Source organism: Saccharomycopsis crataegensis, assembly GCF_037102585.1.
Source record: "Saccharomycopsis crataegensis DNA, jcf7180000000072, whole genome shotgun sequence".
NCBI classification, from domain to species: Eukaryota; Fungi; Ascomycota; class Saccharomycetes; order Ascoideales; family Saccharomycopsidaceae; genus Saccharomycopsis; species Saccharomycopsis crataegensis.
This window is the reverse complement of record NW_027043819.1, coordinates 2,223,713-2,246,523: the sequence shown is the minus strand read 5'-3', so window position 1 is coordinate 2,246,523 and position 22,811 is coordinate 2,223,713. Positions and strand designations below refer to the sequence as shown.

Genomic DNA, 22,811 nt, shown 5'->3' with positions numbered 1-22,811 from the left:
TTTTGTTCACCCTAATATCTATAGGCACCTTCTTTTTTTTTCTTTTTGTCTCCCTCTTCCTATTTACTCTTTCACTTGTGATGATATCTTGTATTATTAATTTATTAATGTGTCGAATACCTGGTTTTATAATAGAAAGCGTGTGTTGTGATGTAGCTTCTGGGCTCATGTCCCTGTGGTGTTTGGATGGGAGGAGAGTGCGATGAGATGCGATGTGATGCAATCATAGATAAATAGTGGCAATAAAGGGAATCACAGGCAGATAAAGAAATATCGCTACACTAAGTTACTCATCATATCATCTTAAATAGTTCCTCTGTTTTCATTTTATTTGCTTGTTTCCACCGTTACTTGATTCTACCTTCCTATATATAATCAGCCTATTCAAAGCGCTCCATCAGTACTTCACCAGATACTCAAATACAGTTTTAAGGCATCTGGACCTCATCAACTTCTCAATTTAATTTGTGCGTGTTTTTTATTTTTGAGGATGATGGATTTTAACAGCATAAATGCAAAAAATAAAATAAGTACTGCCGCCACTGACTCGTCATCGTCCTCATCCTTAGCTTTAAAAAATAGTTCTGAACCCAATAGAATATCTAGCCCTTTCCCTACATGCTCTTCCTGTGCTCTGCCTCTTCCTGACAACCTTAAAAGCAAGCCAATCAACGCAATCATGAGCAAAGACAGAGATTTGAAACTGTTACACAAGAAAATCGAACTACAACCTCGAGCGAAGACAATAAGGAATGAGCATAGGACAATGTCTCCTACAGAGTGCACTGAATATTCCAACAGAATGTTATCTTCTCATACTTCAGTGTTTCAGACTTTGGAAAACTCTGAGCTCAACAATATTGCTTTATCAAGTATTGCTGAGAGCGGTAGAAAAATCATTGATAATGAATCTCACGAAGGAAAGCAATATACTACTCCAGCTTCTGAACTGGGCGAAGATCCAGCCCCCTTCTCTATCACTTCATGGCAATCGATAAGTGGATCAGTGCAGATGTCACCTAATCGACAATACAGTAATGACACAAACAGCCATATCAATTCTATATTGTCTTTATCCTCTGATGGTGAAGATGGGGTGACTGATATTGAGAATAAAAAACTGGAACGTTTTCTTGATACTGAATCAAAACAGGTTAACGGCAAACTTTCCGCTCTATTAAATCATACTACCAACATTGCTGACACATTGAGTGCAGATCAATTAATTGATAAGGATTATGATTCTGATGAGTCTGGGACTTTCGAAATTGATGTGAATGCCCTAATCAAAAATAATGACAACCCGCTTTTGACAAGAAATAATGGCAGCACGACGTCAGGCGTGCTATCACCTTCGCTCATTATGCCCAAGATGATGGTTGCCTCAAAGGTATCAAGTGCAAATAATCTTCGTCTTTGTGTTATCGGTAGTGGCTTGAGCACGTTGAAAAAAGAATTGAATATTTGCAACGGAAAACAGCTTCTAGAATCAGGTTTCAACGAGACAACTTTTTCCTTCCAATACTTGTTCACAAATCTCAACAGCAAAGTGAATGTTGTTGTGTTGGTCTTTGATTCGGCAAATGGTTTATACTCTAAAGATTTATTTAATATTTTGGCCAGGTATAGGAAACCTGTTTTGCCACTTATTTATGAAACTCCTGTGAAGAAGAAGAATAAGAAGAAAACTAAAGGAAGAAGTAGAATTGTTGCTGGGGGAATTAGTGATGGCGAATCTGACTACGATGAAAATATGTATGTTGTTAATGAAAAGTTTGATGTTAGTGAATCTGCTTTAACCACCTTGTTGCTTAATAATGGAATTCGACTTTTTAATTCCCCAATTAGAGTTGATGAATCAGAACCATTAACTTTCCAGAACTTACATCAAATCATTAGCTCGTATTTTGTGGACAAACGCGGAAATCAGTTGGAGGAAGATGATGATCAAGAAGAAAATGAAGAAATGATCCAGAGCAATGCTTCAATTTGGACAACCACGATTATCCAGAATACGATACTGTCAGAGTCGGAGCACAATAAGAAAGCTGGGACCCGCCATCACAACAGGGCATCTGTTATTGATAATGCGACACCAGGTGTTGACAAGAAACGCAGGATGTCTAACAGTAACTCTTTTTCATTTTCTAAAAGTAGAAAGAAGAGGCTTGACAGAAAGAGACTATCTTACAGCAAAATCAATAATTCAGACCCATTGAAACTCAACGAAAAGAAGAGCTATATATTCAATTCTTTCACCATCGGAGTCGGACTTGGGATTGTTTCGTTGGCCACCGTGATTGTATATTATAATAAGCTTCGGGCTGATAATGACAAAAACCTATTACCGTCAGTAGTGACTTCTGAAGAGGTAATCGAAAAATCAGCATGGAGAAGATTCCTAAAACATACCAATTTCCAAAGATTGGTCTATAATGAAAGCTCCAGTTACAGTGACAGAAGTTTAATTGTTAGTGGCGAGGAATCATTTGGACAAAGTTATTCATTATCTACTTCCATGGTTGTTGATGCCTTAATCGATTCTACGAAGCGAATGATTTATGATACAAAGATTGTTATTTTTAATTCTGTTTACTTCTTTAAGGGTTTATTTGGTTGTGGATTTTTGTTTGTCAGCTAGAAATCTTGGGAACGGGGGATCATAGTATGATAAAGATTCTGATAGATCCTTTATGTGTATTTTCTTTTTCCCGTTTCTTTTTATTTTATTTTATTTTTGTTTTTGAAATTCTGATAATCTTTGTTCTTTTTTTTTTTTTTTTTTGGTTTGTTTTTGGGGTTTTATGGATGTTCAAATTAATCAAATGGAAATTTTTAGGGAGTTTGACTTTTGAAAAAATTAAAATAGTTCACAATCTATTTATCTGATAATGGATCTTATTATTGTAGCGTGTATTTTAAATTGCGGTTAGAGTCGAATTACCATCAATTTAAACTAGTGAGGAAATGGATAAATACTTATCAAGGGTGCTTACTGGAAATAAAACAAGTCTTTTTAGAAAACATCATCTTTATTCAAAGAAAATTAAGTGAAGTATACAACAAGATAATAAACCACATCTAGTTCTTACCCTTCTTCTTTGGTCTCAATTGGTTAGTGTGACCACACTTTCTCTTTCTGCAGTTGGTAGCTCTTGGTGGCAATCTAGCGTAACACTTTCTGCAAATAGACTTTTCACATTTGTATTTTTGAGCCAAAACCTTCAAAGTTGGATCGATAGTAGAAGCACCACCTCTCAATCTGAGGACCAAGTGCAAAGTGGATTCCTTTTGGATGTTGTAGTCAGACAAAGTTCTACCATCTTCCAATTGTTTACCGGCGAAAATCAATCTTTGTTGATCTGGTGGAATACCTTCCTTATCTTGGATCTTGGACTTGACATTGTCAATGGTGTCAGAGGATTCGACCTCCAATGTGATGGTCTTACCAGTTAAAGTTTTAACAAAACTAAATGAACGTGTTAGTAACTTTGGTCACAAAGACTTTCATGTCACTGTGGATTTGATAGTAATTCAATAGAAACAAAATGAATGAGGAAACATAAATACCACTCATGAATGAGAGTTAATCACATTGTCCCACAATCTCTCAAATGCCTGCAAATTTTTCGATACATGTGATTTGATATAACGCATGAATTGGGTATCCAGAAATATAATCACATTCAACGATTAAGTCTAAAATTCCCCCAAAGTTTGATCACTGACTGACAGGTAAAAGTTCAAAATCCATTCCATAACACATCAATAATCTAACTTTAACTTCACTTCTCACTGACTGATATTCTCTGTATGCAATATATTTACTCCATGAAATGAGCTCCAATCACTCAAGTAAATAAAATCTCAGATGGCTCGACATTAATAAATTAAACTGTACTATCTCAATAATTCATGATTCATTCATTCACCTATTCATTCATTTGATTTGAATTAAAACGTCATCCCTCCATTCTCAATACCTACATTTGCATCTTTAAAGTCTTATACTGACGTTGTTTTAACACAGAGATTCTATGACTTGGAGAGAGAAGATAGAAAAATATGAAAAGTTTCTTCCATCATTAAAAAAAAAAGGTCACCCGGTGCATTGTTCTTGATATTATCAAACCTTTTTCGCCATTTTTAACAGGGCTTCATAACACTTACCCGATAAGGTAAGTGACGGGCTTAAGGGAGCCCTAGTAAGAAGCACATGATACTAATTACATAATTGCCCTAAGGGCAAATGGTTTTGAGAGGCACCGTCAAATGCATATATGTACCTTAGATGACATAGCGCAATAGCACATCTCCTAATTGTCAACAAATTGAAAATCTTTACCTTATCTTCATGAATAACGCTAAAGTAGCAACAATTACATTTTGACTCATATATTAGAAGGCCATAAACATCATTTTTACATTATTTAACAACTTCATATGGTATCAAAATCTAGATCTAATATGTGTTAATAGATTATAACATTTTTGGCATTTTATAGTTCATCACTTCTGGTATCATGTTCACCTATGAGCAAGTCATAATCATTCAACAAGTTGATACATCTCTTCTTAACATCACTGTTTAATAAATTGAACCTGTTGCTTAGAAAATCCTTGATTTTTAGCCTTTCGAAATCTGCCAATGCTCCCTTATTATAAATTAAAGCATTCAAAACCCCAACTGTACGTTTGATCAATATCTGATCAACATATGCCTTGGCAGTCGATGAGGTCAATTGAATATCAATGAAGCTTATTAGACTGTTAAGTAATGGGTCACCTCCATGATTGTACTGCATTATGTTTTGCAATGATTCTTCATTATTTCTTATACTAGAGCCAATGATTCGTAGTAATTTCTCTTTGATATCAATTTGAGCGATGTTGGGGTTGTTGATGATAGAGAAAAATAAAATAATATTCAGATTATCTGCAGTGAATTCCCTCCCAAATTCGATATCATGAGCAGAATAGATCAAAGAATCGAGTGATTTCTCTATAGCATCATAATTATTGGAAATCACAGATTCAATATTCTTGGATGAGCGAAAAATATGATGTAAATTTTGAAGGGATTGTTGGAAGCTTATACCTTCACCCTTTCCCTCATCTGGAGTCACTTCTTCTAGAACCACATTGACTGGATCATCATTTCCCCAAAGATTATCATAATCTTCATCCTGGAATTCCTGAATAGAATTGGACTCATCACTTACCAAAACTGCCATTTCTCGGTCCTTATTATCCTCGCTTTCATTAGGATCCAATAGCTTTGCCTGCTTTATCCCTGTTTCAAAATTTAGTCTGTAATGAAGCCCCTCAGGAACTTCTTGACCTGGTTTGATGATTTGCCACTCATTGGTTGCCACAAACTTCTTTGGAAAGCAGTTTTCAAGGTTCAAATCAGGACAGATTAACTCTTGACTTGAGGCCATGCATATTATAGAGTTGCTGATGATTGAAAAGAGTGCAGTTTTTGAGAGCATCATTATTTAAATGGTAATCATGCCTTTTTGACACCGACTTCTTAGGTTCCATGTTGTAGAAATAAACTCCCCATATGGGTGGTGCAGGAGTGGCGTGCTCTATACGCACCCGACGAACATAACCATTTTCCAGCCAATGGCAGCGACCATGAAAGAGGAAAACGTAGTTACCCGGGGGCAATAATTCTCACCAACAATCCAAAAAACACCCTAAAGAAACAAAAGATTGAAAAAGCCTTAGCATAAGTAATACAGTGTAAAATCAAGAGTCAGTGTCACTATGAGCTTCTCCAGAATCGCTCTCAGATCCGCCTTCAACGCCCGCCCAGCCGGTGTCCCAGCTTCCGTCAGATGTTTCTCTACTTCTAGATTGGCTTTGCAACAAGAAGACCCAAAGGCCAAAGCTGCCAGTATCATTGATGTCTTGCCAGGTAACAACGCCATTTCCAAGACCGGTATTTTAGCCACTGTCACTGCTGGTTTGACTTACGCCGTCTCCAATCAATTATATATTGTCAATGAAGAAACTATTTTAGCTGGTACTTTCTTTGCCTTCTCCGCCATCATTGCCAAAGTTATTGCTCCATTATACAAAGACTTTGCCGATGCTAGAGTCAAGTCCGTCACCGATATCTTGAACGCCTCCAGAGCTAACCACGTGGAAGCCGTCCAAAGCCGTATTGACTCTGTTTCTCAATTGAAAGATGTTGTTTCCACCACCAACGCTTTGTTCGACGTCTCCAAGGAAACTGTTGAATTGGAAGCTAAGGCCTTTGAATTGAAACAAAAGGTTGATTTGGCTGCTGAAGCCAAGGCTACCTTGGACTCCTGGGTTAGATACGAAGCTAACGTTAGACAACAAGAACAAGAACAATTGGCCAAGACCGTCATTGCCAAGGTTGAAAAGGAAATCACCAACCCTAAGTTCCAAGACAAGATCTTGCAACAAGCGGTTGCCGAAGTTGAAAAGGTCTTCGCTGCTGCCAAATAAACGAGACATTATTGACCAAGATTAATAAATACTTCCATGTCAATATTAGCTCCGAAAAATACAGCAAAGGAATATAAAATAGGAAATGGGTTTTTCAACACTTTCTAGTCATAGGTTTTTTTTATATATTCACAACAAAAAATGAAAACTGCAGATCATTTTATTAATAGAAAGGAAAACCGTAAGACCAAGGCGCCACTGACCCCAGAAAACTAATATTGTTGTAGGTATCGCAAATGATTGATAATGATCTGAAAAGCGCACATGAAGGGTCTGGAACCCCATATTGATTGTGTCGGTAATAGGTAACCCTCCCTTGATCGTGGCGGAGGAGGCGAACCGTCCACCAGGAACATGAATTTCCATGAACCCGCTTGTCTGGTCTCTGTTTATGTTTATTCCAAACAGCCGGGAGGAAATCCATCAACTGCTTTACCCATAACCTGGTCCTGTGTATTGGTTAATTACGGTAATTAGGCCCACTCAATCCTCGTTTACCGAAGACTGCACTCCTTCTAAACTTTAGCAATCCCAACTCACTTGGAAAGAATTCCCAATTTTATTGCTGTTGGTCGAGAATAAGAAAATCCCATAATGGCCAAAACCGCGTATCAACTTCGGTATTTGCCAGAAGAATCAATAAAGGCAATTCGTCCAAATTTCTCCATTGATATTGCACAACAACCAATCCAGGCAAGAGCATGTGGCTCAACAAAGTCATGTATGTTTTGTATTTTTGTTCTACTAATTTTCGATGCGAAACTTAAGCAGTGTGATATTTATTTTATTCCAGGAAAAGACGCGTCTTCTCCAAAGAAGAAGAAGCACAAATTTCGTTATCCGATGACTGGTATCTTCACAGATGATTTTTTTTTTAGTTTAACTAACTAACACTTATTTCTAGTTGCTGGCCGGAGATCTATTGACCCTCCACCAATTGTCAAGGTGTGCCTTTATAATAAAAGAAACAGAAACGTGATCGATCATTCTTACAACTACCTTATTATGACAGCAACTGCGGAGTTGATGGATCAAAATGAAGAGAATTTGGGTACGGATGCTTCCAAGAAAAATTTCAAAAAACGGAAACCAAACCTTGAAAAGAATAAAAGTAATCTCATCTTTGGAACTACCACCGTTGCTGCTAACGTTGTCACCAACTCTAATGATTCTGAAGATGATTTTAAGGCCTTTTTTGTATTTAGCGATATTTCGGTTCGGTATGAAGGTTATTATCGTTTGAACTTCAGGCTATGGGAATTCCCATTAAGCAATGAGAGTGGTATGCCTGGCAGCCGTTCGGGATTGATTTATCGCGGAGGAATGAAATCAGAAATTTTCAAAGTCTATAATGCCAAATACTTCCCAGGTCTAACTGCCTCGCCTGAGCTTACGCTAACTTTGAAAAGCATGGGTTCGCGAATCAGAGTTCGTAAATCAAACAAAAGAGATGATAGTCAACAGGTTACTGTTGCAGCAGTAGGCCCTGCTGATGGTAGCAGTATTAATGGCATCAACAATAAAGATGACACATTATCTGTGGTTAATAACTTGAAGGTCTTATCGGAGATATCGTCGGCGATCAGACAACTACCACCTGCGCATGGTGCTGAAAAGAGATCCATGGGAGATAATTCAATCAAAGATCAGGATCACCAACAGCAATCACAGACACAAACACAAACACCGGCACATCAGAACTACTACTATAATCAACCTGGGGGATATCAGAACTATTCAAATGCAAGCAATCAGTTTTATATGTATAATTATCTTCCGCAGAATGTGTCCAATCAATATGCTACTGGATCTGTGGCTAATGGTGCTGGACAAGCCAATCAGTCTGGAATGCCAATACCGAGTCCGAACGTAATTGCTAGCGCAACTCAAACTGCTTCTGCTGCTGTTTCTCAACAGCAACAGGAGCTTAAGGCAACTGATGATGAGAATATTGATGATGAATTCAAACAAATTAAAGATGAGGATAAGTCAAGTGAATAGTTAGTTATATGTATTGATAGTTTTGTCATTCTTTTTTTTTTCTTTTTTTTTTTCTTTTTTCCCCTCCTTTCTCCATTTCAATTATTTTTTTCTTCCCTTTATTTTCTTTCGGTCCTTTTATCCACCAGGCTATATAGATCCTTTTTTATTAGGAACTGTGTAATTTATATCTAGTAATTATTCAATTCATGTTGAGTGAGCAAAGTAAAAACCAGGGCACCCACACACCGTGCTGCACGAAGGGCAAAAAAAAAAAAAAAAACAGAATCCCTGAAAAAAGAAAAGAAAGTTAAAAGAAGCTATATAAACAATTGGCGATAGATCAGGTTAATGTTAAAGGATTAGAACAAGCTCTGTTTCCGGAAAAGAGTCCGCTTCACCGAAAATGCGCCTCCCCAAGTATCTAAGAGTGAGCATTCGGTCCCAGTTAATTGGATTGGTCTCGTTTGTGGCGACTTTCTCTCTCGCCTTCATGGCCATCATCACCGGGGTTTATTTTTCAAGAAACTTTTTGTCGCTTCGCTCTGAAAGACTCAGTGTTATTGCAAAATTAAAAGCCTCTCAAGTGGAGCAAAATCTTCAGCTGAATTACTACCAACTTTATTGGGTCTCTACAAGGGATACAGTCCAGAAATATGTTGCCAGCTTGTCGGATTTCGGAGAAACCACTAATTCCACTCTGGATATTGCTGAGTTATCCGAAGGAGCATTAGATTACCTTCAGAAATTCATAGATTCTTCAGATACCTATATTCAGGCAAGACTATATGATTTAATGCTCGAAGAAGTGGGACTGGTTAGTAATAATGCGTCATCTTACGCCTCCGAAGTGATAACTCCAACAATTTCACTGTCATCATCAAGCTCGCCAAGACATACAAAGAGCAGCTCATCGTCATCTAGTTCCCCTGCTGCCACATTGACCTCACAGAGTCCATATAGCAACAACACTAATTATACAGTCTCTATTGTTGGGTCATACTCGCAGGCTTCGCTAGATGAGCTTTACATCCTCAATCCAAACGTCACATCTTTGCCCACCAATATCATCAAATCAGGGGTTATTTCAGGACCAGTTATGGATTCTCAGTCAAAAAGATTTGTCATGTCGTTAACTCTACCTGTGTATCCAAACTCCTCTGTCTCATCAACTTCATCACTAATTGCTGGTTACATAACTATTATTTATTCTGCAGAAGCTTTACGATCCGTGATTTATGATAATAGTGCCGTGGATAATGGAAGAATTTTACTTTTACAGGGTGGATACAACTCATCTCTAGTTAATGAAGGATATCCTGCCAACTCCAACAGCTCCACAAGCAAGAATGTACAGATTCAAAAGGCGGTCAAAGCTTCAAACTTAAAAAGTTCCTCTTTGGTTAGAAGAGCTAATCCTAATGATGGTACGACCAGGATTGTTACCACTCCAACATCTTCTACTAGAGGCAGCAGCACTACTAGTCGTGTTTCAACAACTTCAAGTTTCTCGTCATCATCATCTTCATCGTCAACATATTCTTCAATAATCGCTGCTGCAACAACTATTGTCATCGGTAACAGTACGATTACGTTAAGCAATGCTTCATTACTGACTAACACATCATCATCATCTTCATCTTCTAATTGTAGCTCGTCAGAATGTAGCAGCTTGCCAAAATCCATTGTTACTGATTATTATTCTTCAGAAAACATCAACTATATCAAATACGTCTTTCCACCGATGAGCACTTTCTCAGAGTATGTTTTAGGTGTCTATTTCAGAATTACTGAGTTCCCTGTCATTTTAACCTGTTTAGTGGACGCAGATGAAGGAACCAAAAGAAAAACAAACACACCAGATGGAAAGAACATGGCAGTCGGTTACAGCAAGATTGATAGTAACTTGGTGGATTGGGCTGTTTTTGTTGAACAAGAAAGTTCTGTGTTTATGGAACCAAGCGATAAACTTACAAAAATTATCGTGGGAACAGCCATTGGACTTTGGATCCTCATGTGTATCATAACTTTCCCTATTTCTCACTTTGCGGTTCGACCTATCACTAGATTAAAGGAAACTAGCGAGGTATTTTCGTTGAGAAGTGGCGAGAATGTGAAGAATGCAATGTTTAATGGAAAGCCGGAAGATGGTTCGAATGGAAGTGCAACAGGAAATGGTTATAATCATAAAGATCACTCAACCGGAAAGTTTTTCAGGTCTTCAACTTTAACAAAATATCTTGCTCTTGGCAATATTCTTCACCGTCGCATTAAGAAGAGAAGGGGGCAAAGTGATAGTAATGAGAAACTCTTTGATCGATTTAGTGGAACGGAAATAAAGTCAAATGATAATAAAGTATCCCACTCCAAGGCGCCTGACCATATCGTTAATCACAATGATAATGAGCTGATGGACGTTACAAATACTAGTAATACTGATTCAAACACGAAATACCCATCACAAAGCTCCGCTAATGAACAAAACGGAGTAAGTAGCGATAACTCACATTCTCTCACCCTTATTAAATCATTACCCTATAGTAATAAACAGCTTGGGGTTTCAAGGAAAGATTTAGATGATACTCAGAAACCTCCTAATGAAGATTATCATTACATCAAAGACAATACGCCGGAAGACCCTGCCGTTCTTGGCTCGAATTTGTTTTCTTTAAAATTCTTGAATCAAAATAAGTCTTTCACTTCCTTTTTCAATAGAAAACAGACTGGACTTGCCGTTAATGCCATAAATGGAAAAGAATTTAAAGTTGATACTAAAGAGCGTAGCGTTTTCAATCCAAAAAGATATATCTTTGTGAAGGATGAATTAACTGAGTTGTCTCAAACTTTTGATAATATGAGCTATCTCATTAGAAGGCAATACTCTGACTTGGAAGACAAGGTCCTTGAAAGAACTAGAGAGCTCGAAAAAGCCAAAGTTGAAGCTGAAAGGGCTAATGAATCCAAAACTGTTTTCATTGCAAATATATCGCATGAATTAAGAACTCCTTTAAATGGTATACTCGGAATGTGTGCCATAGCAAAGGAGGACCTCAAACAATTACAAGAGAATTTTATGGATTCATTGGAGTACCAAGGCAGAATTTGCAAAGGAAAGAATTGTGAACAAATTGGTTGTGAAAACAGTGAATTTTCATTAACTGACTCAAAGAATACTATTGTTAATGTTATCGAATCATTGTCGTTAATTTACAAAAGCGGTGATTTGTTGTCTCACATGCTTAATGAGTTATTGACATTTTCAAAGAATAATTTGAACCGTACAAGATTGGAATTTAAGAAGTTTATGTTGTTAGATGTGATGAAGCAAATTAAATCAATTTTTCTTAAAAATGCAAATGATTCAAGAGTTAATTTCTCCTTGACCTTTAATGGTCCAGATGAGAATAATGTGAATTCCATTAGATTTGATGAATTCAAACCAATATTTACTAGTGAGGAGATTGATGCTATCAAATCAAAGTATGTTGAAGGTAGTGACGAGTTTTATAAACAGAGAAATAAGATCATTGTTACAAGAATGAGAAACTTCATCTTATTGGGGGATGATAATAGAATTTCCCAGGTATTGATGAATCTAGTTTCAAATTCTCTAAAATTCACTCCTGTTAATGGCGAAGTTAAATTAGAACTTCGTCTTGTGGGTCAATGGGATGAAGATAAAAGCAAGTCCTGTAACTACGAAGAAGTTCATATAAGACAAGTTAATGATTTTGATGACACTGATTACTCTGAAAACTCATCAAATAGAAATAGCAGCCAAAGTATGAAGAGGAAAAATGGTAGTACAAATGTTTCTGTTAATGGGTCTGTGCACTCCTTTATCGAGAATTTCCAAGAAAATTTGGAAGAAAAAAGGCTTGCTGGTTTACCAATTTCCACTGCTGCTTCTAATTTCATCACTAAAAGTAGAAAGCATCCAATATATTGGGTGTTTGAATTTGTTGTTTCTGATACTGGCCCTGGGATTTCTCCCGAATTACAAACCCAAGTGTTTGAACCGTTTGTTCAAGGTGATCAGACTCTATCAAGATCATATGGTGGTACTGGCTTGGGATTATCAATTTGTAAGCAATTGGCAGGCCTTATGCACGGGAAAATTACTTTGAAGAGTGAAATGGGGAAAGGAAGCAAATTCACTTTCAGAGTTCCAATAAAGCAAACAAATGAGATATTCTGGGTCGATAAGAAAGATCAAGCAATTATTTTTGATGATGAGTTTAATATCAACAACAATTTGACGAAACATTTCACTTGTGACCCACTAGCAGAGAATATCATTAATTCTACTGCGAAAGACCACCTGAATCATGTGTCTTCCACTATTGTTAGTAACGATGTCGATACAGTCAATAGCTTAGATGAAAATAATACGAATTTCAAGTTGCTTTTGCCAGAATTAAAAGTTGGGGAGCTGGTTATTGATGGTGAAAATAAGAATAGGCATTCCAGAAGACTTTCTGTTTCCTCAGCGGTATCAATCAAGAGAAGTGGATCTATTAAATCGAAGGCAAAACTGGGTCTGACTGCGTCTGAATCTGAAAGGGGAATGCTTGAAAAACCAGCTTTTGTTACTAGTAGCTCCACTGGTACGGCTCAATCTTATAATGGGTTTAGAAATGGGGGCACTTCACCAGCCAGCCTGAACAATATCCTGAATCCTTTCAATTTTGTCAATAGTCCAAGTTATATAAACAAGTCAAAGGGAGTGACGAGTGAAATACCATTGAGCAATAACAGAGGCACGGATAAAGATGAGAACAAAACCAATAAGTTGCGAAGAACTAATAGTTATGGTCCTTACGATGAATTTCTAGGGACTTCTCGGGGTGAGCATGATGATATGGGGAGTCACCGAGAAGATCTTAAAGCCTCCAGTGCCAGCTTTTTCAGCCAAACAACACCACCCGTTAGCGGAACTACTCATAGAATTGGCTCTGGAAAATTGTTAGGTGAAAGATTCCCACTCAAGATCCTTGCTGCTGAGGATAATTTGGTAAATCAAAAAGTTGTCCAAAGATTACTCAGCCTTGAAGGATTTAATAATGTCTCTTTGGCCTGTGATGGTGGTGAGGCAATAGAATTCGTTAAACAGTCATTAGCAGAATATGAAATGAAGTCCCTCAATAATCAGGATACAAGTTCAACAATTTATGATATGATTTTTATGGATATTCAAATGCCTAGGGTTGACGGTCTTGCTGCAACTAAGTATATAAGAGAGGAGCTAAATTTCAGAGGTCCAATTATTGCTTTGACTGCTTTAACCGATGATAGCAATGTCAAACACTGCTTAGAACAGGGAATGGATTCATTTTTGGCTAAGCCCATAAGAAGATCTTTGTTGAAGAAGTTAATTCTTCAACATTTAAGATCCATCAACGGTGACATCATTGATGCCGTTTTAACCCCAAATGAGGAGAAGGAAGTGAATTGATTGTATTATGACTTTTTTTTTTTTTTTAATTTATTACTTTTTTCTGTGTATATTTTGACCTTTTTTTTTTCTTTTCGGCTCTATTTATCTATTGGTTTAGTTCTTTATTTTAATGCTTCTTTTTTTCTTTCACTTTCATTTCTTTTGATTTTCTTGCTACATTTAGACTTTCGACTCAGTTTTATCACTTTTCTTTGGATTTTCAAACTAGTTCATTCTGTTGTTTGTGAAAGCTTGTTCTTATTGAGAACGGCTTCGTTTTTTTAACTCTTTTTTAAAATATCATTCGTTTGTATCTTAATTACGATAGTGATAATAAATTGCATCATTTATATTATTGAAAATACTTATACAACATTTCACATATATTAATCATATAAAAGTTTTAAATGACCATACAACTACATTGTGCATGTACATCTGTCGGGGGTTAGTAAACACTGCAAAATCACTTATTTCATAAATTAACCATGATGTTATCACATGAAAGATCAGAAACTGCCAGTATCTACAAAAACATTGGCTTTAAAGATAAATCTTCAATGAACACTCAGTTGTCCCTATCTATAAAAATCATCATAAGCTTCTAGTGATCAACAACCATCCAAGCAAGTAAAACAATAACATACTTTTCCATGTCAATATTGAATACTATAAGTAAAGCTGTAATAAACAAAACAGTTAATAAAAGAAGAAGAAATCTGATATAAATTTTTCATTTTTTTTCAAATTTAAACGCGAATTTTTTTTTTCTTGAAAAAACGCGCTGTGTTGATAGACACGCAAGCTTGCATAAAGAAGCATATCAGCAATTTTCCAATTTTTCTCTAACAAATATACTTCACCACAGAAGCCTCACTGATTCAGATTGTATCTTTCACATTGTCATTAAGCAAATAATATTTCTTCGAAATTTCTGTGTGTCTAGCGGCTGTTTCTCTGGCCATAGCGTGTTTCCTTGCAATCGTCCAATGGCACCGGGTAATGATGTGGTTTTGGAATTTTTTTTTTTTTTTTTTGTTGTTTTGATTTTTCTATCATGTATTAACTCCACCACAACTCTTTAACACTCGCCCAGCCATCCACAAACCACTCAAAGAACCATGAGCAAGCGCAAGAGAGAGTCATCTTCTTCTGTGGACTCTTTGTTCCTTAATGCGCAATCGACTCCTTTGACTCACAACCCTCATAAATTGAATCTCTCACATAATAGCTTTAATTTTCACCCAGGCAAAATAACGAAATCTTTCAGCACCAATACAATAAGTTTCAACAATAATCATGGTATCAGCAGAAGTAGCAGTAATATAGAAATGGATGTGGATGTGCCTTTATGGAGACCGAAACCACCAAAGCATAATACGCCATTCAGTACCAACAAACAAGTTCATAATTCTGTGTCATCAAGCTCTATCGAATCTTCATTATCGTTACTCCAACATTCAACAACAAGTTCAGTAGAAAGTTTATCGCTGTCTTTAAATTATATGCCAAATGAAATGTCAACGCCTAATAACTCTTTCAAATTTGTTAAACCTTTACAAACGGCTTTCAATTCTTCGGGCATTCTTTCTAAAAAGAATAACTGCAGAGGCCAGAATGTTTTGCAGTCGCCAATGGTATTTAATCAGAATGGTATTCTTATTGAAAAGAAATCAAGTTTAGCGTTTCCTGACACCCCTTGCAAATCGGCCAATGCTTCATCCTTTGATTACTCTTTATCTGCCAGTAATGACAGTAACTTGTTGGGATACCTGAAAAGAACAGCTCGTCAGCTATTGGCTGAATTCAAGTCTGCCAAAAATCAAGATAGGACTTTTAAAGATCAGAATAATGGAGATGATAATGATGGGTTGTTCAATCTAAATAAAAAATTCAATCGTGAGTTCAGTAATAGAGGGAAAAACAGTAAGAATATCTCGATATCAGTGATGGCCAAACTATCGCCGTCTCGTTTTGCAACCCAGTCTCCATTATCAAGAGAAATTTTCGATGAATATCACTCTCCGGTTATGTCAAAGTTTTCCAACAGAAAATTGAGAAAAAATGAAGGATTGAAACCAGTTACTTTGGATGCAAATATCAACGACCATTCAGGTAAATCAAGTACTGAGCTCAAATCAAATTCAAGAAAATTGAAATTGTCGATCAATAATAGTAATCTACAGTCTTCTAAGTTTTCGTCTTTGGGAACTCCTACCACCCCAGTATTCACAGACCCAGAGATGTTGACCAGTAGAAATACATTTCTAGCCCAGAGCTTTAATAACCAAATCAAATTATTGGGCAAAGGAGAATTCTCTAAAGTATACAAAATATCCTTCAATCTGAATTTTTATGCCATTAAGCAGCTTGTTAATAACAAAAAGAATGTGTCCTTCTCAAATAGGAATCATAACACTGGTAACCTCATTAATACCGTCTTGAATAACGATGAGATATCCAAGCACTTGGGAATAATGAGTAACAACAAAGTTCCCTTTAGTGATGAAGTTGAAATCTTGAATTTTATAAAAATACAATCCCGTAACAACATCAATGAGAATGCCAAACATGTTATAAACTATGTTGATTTCTTCCATTTTGATAATAATGATTATATCATTACCCAATTTTATGGAAATGGTTCCTTGGATCAATTCTTATTGGGTCATGGCGTCAGCAATAGATTGGATGAATTTCGAATTTGGAAAATATTGTTGGAACTAACCAAAGGTTTGAGCTTCTTGCATGATAATAATTTATTACACTTGGATATCAAACCAGCGAATGTTTTTATTTCCGATGAAGGCTACTTGAAAATTGGAGACTTTGGTTTATCGACTTTCAAAACTACCTCATTCGGAGAAGATAATACAAGACTGTTAAAAATAGATAAGGAAGGCGACCGTGAATATATCGCTCCAGAAATTCTTGCAAATGGAACTTACGATACTTCAGCTGACATTTTTTCTTTGGGCTTGGTGATTGTCGAAATTGCCGCAAACATATACTTACCTGATAATGGTATCTCATGGCAAAAACTCAGAAATGGTGATCTTTCTGACGCTGGTAACTTGTCAACTTTGGTGGATTCCAGTCTTATGACTGTTGGAGAAATTTCGTCAGGTGATCATATTTCCCAGGATCATGAAGCTGGGTTCGTTAATGATGGAAAGACTTTGGATCTCTTGGTTCACTGGATGATTGAACCTGATTACAAGAAGAGACCTAGTGTGAATGAATTAGTGGATCTATATGAATTATCTCTTATCAATTATATTAGGAAAAAGCCAGCTATTATTTATGAGCCTGAGTTTGATAAATCACATACCAATTCTGAAACTGGTAGAGCTATTCCTATGGATAATCATGATTTCAATGAGATTATTATAGAGGAAACATTATATAATTGTCCTGATCCGCTGAGACACAAAACCGTCAGTGACTTATATTCGCAAGGCTTGTGACAACGTGAAATGGGCTACTAGCAAAAGCCAAACTTCTTTGTATTATATTATATTATTGTATCATTTTTTCTGTCCTATACCAGTTATATTTTCAATTCTTTTGATGAAAGAAAAATTATAGTATATTTTTAAATTTTCTACTTTTCTATGTTTTTAATTTTCTATTTTTCCTACTTTTCTTAATTTTCTACTTCTCTTCTCTTTCTTTATTAATATTTTTGGATTATTAAATTTCTAGACAGACGCTTATTTTTTTCTTTTTTTTTTTCTCTCTTTTTTTTCCTAATTCTCTTGAGATTGCCTTGTTTTAATATTACTACTTTTTGTTGGTTTTGGAAAAAATTTGAAATCTTATTGGATATCTGTATTATTAAATTGGGAATAGTGTTATTGAAAGAGTTACATCTGTGTAGTGTAGTCAAATGCGAACGAAAAAATCAATCCACGATCCTAAAAAATCTATATTACAATGGCAAAACTCTATCTATACAGTAGATATAACTCCAGTTCGCTCTTTAAACCTCAATTTGGAATCATAAAGATTTCTCTCATGGCTTTGTCATCCATAGTAGCTGCCTTCTTTTGTCTGATATATCTGGATCTTGCTGCTAAACGGGAGGAAACAATTCGTTCGGTAGCTTCAGAAGTGGAAGATGGACTGCTGGATTTGTCTTTTTTGTCTTTCTTGTCCTTTTTGTCTTTCTTGTCCTTTTTGTCTTTCTTGTCCTTTTTGTCCTTTTTGTCTTTTTTGTCTTTTTTGTCTTTTTTGTCTTTCTTATCCTTCTTCTCTTTCTTATCCTTCTTCTCTTTCTTATCCTTCTTGTCCTTTTTTTCTTGCTTCTTTTTATCCTTCTTGTCTTTTTTCGATCTTTTGTGCTTTGATTCAGGCTCAGTTTCATCATCTTCGATTTCACTTCGTGATCTCTTGTTTGATGATAATTCTTCCTTGCTCGTTACAAACCTCTTCTTTTCGGCGTCCCATGTACTCTCCAATGTTTCTGCTTTTATAAAGGATATACCCCAAGACCCATTTATGATTTTATCTTTTCTTTGTCTTTCAAGTTCATCGCTGATTTCGTCTTCCTTACCATTCAATTTACCAAGAATTCTTTGGAAAACATCAAGCCCCACAATATCGTCGTTCATATCTTGATTTTTATGTTTCTTCGCCAATTTGGATCCCAAACCTTTTCTATCATCTTTCACAGCAACTTTAACATGGGTGACCGTAGCATGAGATACTAATCCAAGACCTTGACCTGGTTTCCAACCATATTTCGTCAAGTGTTTGGCACCGAAACGACCAGTGTCATTGGACCAATTTGTATTTCTTGGATCCAAACCAAATCTCTGTTTACTCTTAGCAGCGGCAAGACCCATTATAATGATATGGTAGTATTGTTATGTTTTATTTGATATACGCTCAAGTGTCTTAGTTTTCTCAAAGATTAGTTTATCTCCACACTGTTTATTGTAAATTGCAGACTAGAAAAAAAAAAAAAATTTTTTTTATCATCGCAGATCATCGGGCAAGAAAAAAAAAAAAAAAAAATTAGCAAAAACAGGCAGTATGCCTGTTTTTACTTCACAACCACCACAAATAAATTTTGATATCCAAATTAGGTAACAGATAATAACATTTATAGTCTGAGTATGAATTTATTTAAAAAAGGGGAATAAAATATAATGACTGAAACAAATGAATTTAATATAAACAGATAGAAAACAAAAATCTTCAAAATAAAGGGTTAAGGCAAAATGGATTGTTATTAAAAAGAATAAGAGGGGAGAAAACTTATCAAAATAATTATATAAATGAAAAAAAAGTACATATGAAAAAAAAAAAAAAGGGAAAAAGAAAACAATAACATGTTGAAAAGCTTTTGCATAAAAAATAGATAAAAAAAAGTGTCGGTAGAAAAAAAAATGACTAAACATAAGAACAACAAAAACACTAACTAGCAATGCCAAATGAACGAACAAAAAACTTCTTCAAAAAAATCAACATTGAGAAATCAATGCCATCTCTGGCAAGCTTCTCACTTCTTCAACTGAACCATTTTTGAATGAGATTTTGTTCTTCAGGGCCGTATCTTTGTAAAATAGGCATCACATTTTCTTGAGGAATACTGCCAAGTAGCTGCTTAGTAGCAGAAACAATCTTCTCAGCAGCCTTACCACTCAATGCGCCATTTAACAAAGCTTGAATAACAGAATCAACAACCTTAGACATATTCTTTTGGATCGCTGGATGATTGTTTTCAATGAGACTAGCCAAGAAACTGTATGCAAATGGCGCACTCTGGTTGTCAACCACAATAGGCAAGGCTTGAATCCAGTTTTCAATCATGGCGTCAAGATTATCAATTCTAGAATTATAAATATGCAAAACCTTAGAAATAGCAGCAATAGCATTCTCAGTGGCAATAATGTTATCATCTTGTTTGGCATCTGGAACAGTAATGATATTGAACAAAGGTTCCAAAGCACCCAAAACAAAGTCAGCATAGTTTTCACCACCATTCAAAGCAGCGACACCAATGATGAATGCAGCAATCTCTCTAACAGACGAATAACTACTAGTCAAAGATTCAAGAACAGCATTCAGGAACAAATCCTTGTAAGGGCCTGATTGTGGACCTGTTTGCTCAATCAATTCAGATACCATACATAAACCACATAACTTCAAGGCCTTATTATCCTCCACCAAGAAAGTAGTCAAAGTAGGAGTCAACTCTTGGAAAGCTGGTAAGAATTTGTAATTAGAGAATTTGAAAACTCCTGAAATTGCCTTATTGATTTCATCCAATAGTTCTTCATCAGTAAATTCATTGTTTTCTTCCTCCAAGCCTTCATCATATTGTTCTTCAGAGTTATCAGCCTCATCACGTTCTTTAATTCTATTGTAAACACCTTGCAAGTTCGCATTGACGGAGGTAACGAATGCAGCTAATTGATTTTCATTCAATGTATCTTCACCCATAAGTAATACACAGTTAGAGAAAGATGTGTAATAGCTAACCAAAATATCGGTCAATGGTTCACCTGCTAAGCTTTCAATCAACTTACTAGCGATGGCACTCCACAAACTCATAAGCTCTGGAGATCTTGGAGGTTGAGCAATCTTTGCACATGACAAGAAAGTTGGCAAAGCTTCAACTGCAGAATTTCTCACACCATCATGGAAATAGAAGTCTAACGCAGGCAACAAGATTTCCTTGACAATGAGAGGAACGTATGGGTAGAAAGAGCCCTTAAGAATATCGGCATATGATTTCAAAATCTCAATAGCATCAATTTTGTCATCCAAGACAGCAGTATGTAAAGCAACAAGTTTACCTGCTAAAGAGTAAACATCCCACTGTTCATCCTGATCAACTTCGTCACCTTCATCCACTAATTTGATGATTTGTTCAGCTTTGGCTTGCTCAATTAGGGTCGGGAGAACACTAGGTAAATATGGTAAGAAGTCTGTTCCAATAATGCTACAAATAGTGTTCCAACCTTGTTCCAAATATGGTTTGACTGGATCATCTTCATCAACAGCCTCCTTCTGAATATGCCCAAAAATTTGAATCAATTGTTCCGCGTGTTGAGAGAATTTATCTTTACCAACAGCAGCAGCAATCAAAGTGGCACATTCAATACTCTTGGCTTTTAATAATCTATTTTCTTTGTCCAAATCAGATTGGAGAACATTAAATAGCAATGGCATGAGGGTATCATAGTACTTGATGAATTTTGTTTCAGCAGCATCAGCAACAATGGCAATGGTGGTCAACACCTGCTCTTGAACATATCTGTGTGGTCCTTGTAACAAAGTTAATAAGTTTGTGAGCAAGTCATCTAAGTATGGTTCCAAAATGTCCTTTGACGCATTTTCAGAAAAGTTAACCAAAGCTGCAGCGGCATGTGTTTGAACTCTTGGAACAGATTCGTTAGTCAACTTTGAGATCAAAGCTGGAAGAATTCTATCACCTGAGTTCTTTTGAATCAAGTCAGCAAAATCAGTTGATATTTGACCTAAAGCATTACAGCAAGCATATTGAACTCTTGGGTGTGGATCATTTAAAAGTGGCAATATTAAATCCAAAATCTTTGGAATTTCCAGAATCAAAACATCACTACAACCTTCAGCAGCCGAAGATAAAGCCATGAGCGCAGCTTGTCTTTCTCTCCATTCGCTGGAATGTATCATTTGAGTTAAATATTTGAATAAAGGTTCAGCCAAGACTTTACCTCCTAAACTCAAAGCAGCTCTATCCAAGGAGTTTCTGGCAGCCTTGTCTTCTTCGTATAAAGATTCTTTTCCACCGTTACTGTTTTGCCATTCAATGGCATCATCATCGTCGATGCAGACTTCAGTCATCAATTGCAATGTCAACACGACCATATTTTCCGCGTAGCTAGCCTCTTGCTTACACATATTTGGTGAAGCTTCACAGAAAGTGGTTAATAATTCCAAAGCTGCTAATCTTGTCGGTGACTCAAGATCGGTATTTTTAGTAATTGTGGAGCAGAACTCAATAATTGTAGGTAGCATAGGTTTGAACATTTTTGGGGCCAAAGTGACCAAATCGATAAGGGATTCCAATTCTGAGGTTAAAGCATCTTCGTTGCCATCTTCTAAGTATTTTGGTAAGGCATTTAATAAACCTGGTAACATAGGACTGAAAGAGGACCATTGTTTCTTTGGAGCTGACTGGAAGCAAGCAACAAAAGCGTTACTGACAGCAACTCTGACTGAATCATCTGGATCAACAAATCCTGAAAGAAATGTTGGCAAAGCCTGCTCAAGATGTTGAACCACCAAGGCTGGTTGAGCAGCAAAAACTCTAAAAGCAGATTCTCTGAAACCTGGCTCTGGTGAACCTGTTGCTTCAAACATGGTAGGGACCAAATTATCCCAGGTACCTGGAGGAGATATACTGGTTCTTGCCACTTCGGCAATAGCATCAGCCAATTTATGTCTAACGCTCTTGGTCTGCTCGCCAAAGAATCCGTTAAATAATAAGTTACGAATTTCGGCCTTCACAGGTTCAGAGATCGTACCGATAGAGGTTTCGGTCATACTTGGGGATCTTTCAGGCGGCATTCTCAAGGCATATCTTCTAAAAATGACGGCAGCAAAGGCTCTTTTGGTTTCACTATCACCACTGACAGCCTGTTCAGCGAGAAACAAGAGTAGCATTTCGACACCAGTGCTAGTGAACCAATCATTTTCTAAGGCCTTTTCTGCTTGAGATCTCACTTGATTATCACTGGATATCAAGCCTTCGATAATTCTAGATAATGTCATATGGACATCACCTGGCAAAGAAGAAGACATATCCTTTTTTTTTTTCTGAGTGAAAATTTTTTGATAATTATTGGTATTCTTTTTTAAACTCAAGCTCTGTGGAAGAGTTGCACACTTTGATTCTATGAAGTTGTATCCTGTTGAC

The 22,811-nt window shown here is 36.4% G+C and overlaps 9 protein-coding genes across 9 annotated transcripts; 5 read left to right on the top strand and 4 right to left on the bottom strand. All coding sequences in view use genetic code 12, as the record gives it.

Annotated features, from left to right (window-relative positions):
• Positions 1–679: 679 nt before the first annotated feature.
• On the top strand, positions 680–2,641 carry DASC09_008330 (uncharacterized protein; the record flags this gene model as incomplete). Its single annotated transcript, XM_064994436.1, has 1 exon — positions 680–2,641. The coding sequence occupies one exon, from the start codon at positions 680–682 to the stop codon at positions 2,639–2,641; it is 1,962 nt and encodes a 653-aa protein (XP_064850508.1).
• Positions 2,642–3,081: 440 nt separating this feature from the next.
• Positions 3,082–3,995, bottom strand: DASC09_008320 (ubiquitin-60S ribosomal protein L40; the record flags this gene model as incomplete). Its single annotated transcript, XM_064994435.1, has 2 exons — positions 3,082–3,469; positions 3,988–3,995. 2 exons carry the CDS (start codon positions 3,993–3,995, stop codon positions 3,082–3,084), a joined length of 396 nt encoding a protein of 131 aa, XP_064850507.1.
• Positions 3,996–4,499: 504 nt separating this feature from the next.
• SIL1 (Sil1p) lies at positions 4,500–5,441 on the bottom strand (the record flags this gene model as incomplete). The annotated part of the gene is made up of 1 exon (XM_064994434.1): positions 4,500–5,441. One exon carries the CDS (start codon positions 5,439–5,441, stop codon positions 4,500–4,502), a length of 942 nt encoding a protein of 313 aa, XP_064850506.1.
• Positions 5,442–5,772: 331 nt separating this feature from the next.
• Positions 5,773–6,483, top strand: ATP4 (F1F0 ATP synthase subunit 4; the record flags this gene model as incomplete). The annotated part of the gene is made up of 1 exon (XM_064994433.1): positions 5,773–6,483. One exon carries the CDS (start codon positions 5,773–5,775, stop codon positions 6,481–6,483), a length of 711 nt encoding a protein of 236 aa, XP_064850505.1.
• A 594-nt stretch (positions 6,484–7,077) lies between these two features.
• Positions 7,078–8,484, top strand: DASC09_008290 (uncharacterized protein; the record flags this gene model as incomplete). Its single annotated transcript, XM_064994432.1, has 2 exons — positions 7,078–7,204; positions 7,388–8,484. 2 exons carry the CDS (start codon positions 7,078–7,080, stop codon positions 8,482–8,484), a joined length of 1,224 nt encoding a protein of 407 aa, XP_064850504.1.
• Positions 8,485–8,869: 385 nt separating this feature from the next.
• SLN1 (histidine kinase) lies at positions 8,870–13,918 on the top strand (the record flags this gene model as incomplete). The annotated part of the gene is made up of 1 exon (XM_064994431.1): positions 8,870–13,918. The coding sequence occupies one exon, from the start codon at positions 8,870–8,872 to the stop codon at positions 13,916–13,918; it is 5,049 nt and encodes a 1,682-aa protein (XP_064850503.1).
• A 1,103-nt stretch (positions 13,919–15,021) lies between these two features.
• Positions 15,022–17,367, top strand: DASC09_008270 (uncharacterized protein; the record flags this gene model as incomplete). Its single annotated transcript, XM_064994430.1, has 1 exon — positions 15,022–17,367. One exon carries the CDS (start codon positions 15,022–15,024, stop codon positions 17,365–17,367), a length of 2,346 nt encoding a protein of 781 aa, XP_064850502.1.
• A 522-nt stretch (positions 17,368–17,889) lies between these two features.
• Positions 17,890–18,747, bottom strand: DASC09_008260 (telomerase inhibitor; the record flags this gene model as incomplete). Its single annotated transcript, XM_064994429.1, has 1 exon — positions 17,890–18,747. The coding sequence occupies one exon, from the start codon at positions 18,745–18,747 to the stop codon at positions 17,890–17,892; it is 858 nt and encodes a 285-aa protein (XP_064850501.1).
• Positions 18,748–19,414: 667 nt separating this feature from the next.
• PSE1 (importin PSE1) lies at positions 19,415–22,696 on the bottom strand (the record flags this gene model as incomplete). Its single annotated transcript, XM_064994428.1, has 1 exon — positions 19,415–22,696. The coding sequence occupies one exon, from the start codon at positions 22,694–22,696 to the stop codon at positions 19,415–19,417; it is 3,282 nt and encodes a 1,093-aa protein (XP_064850500.1).
• Between the last annotated feature and the right edge of the window lie 115 nt (positions 22,697–22,811).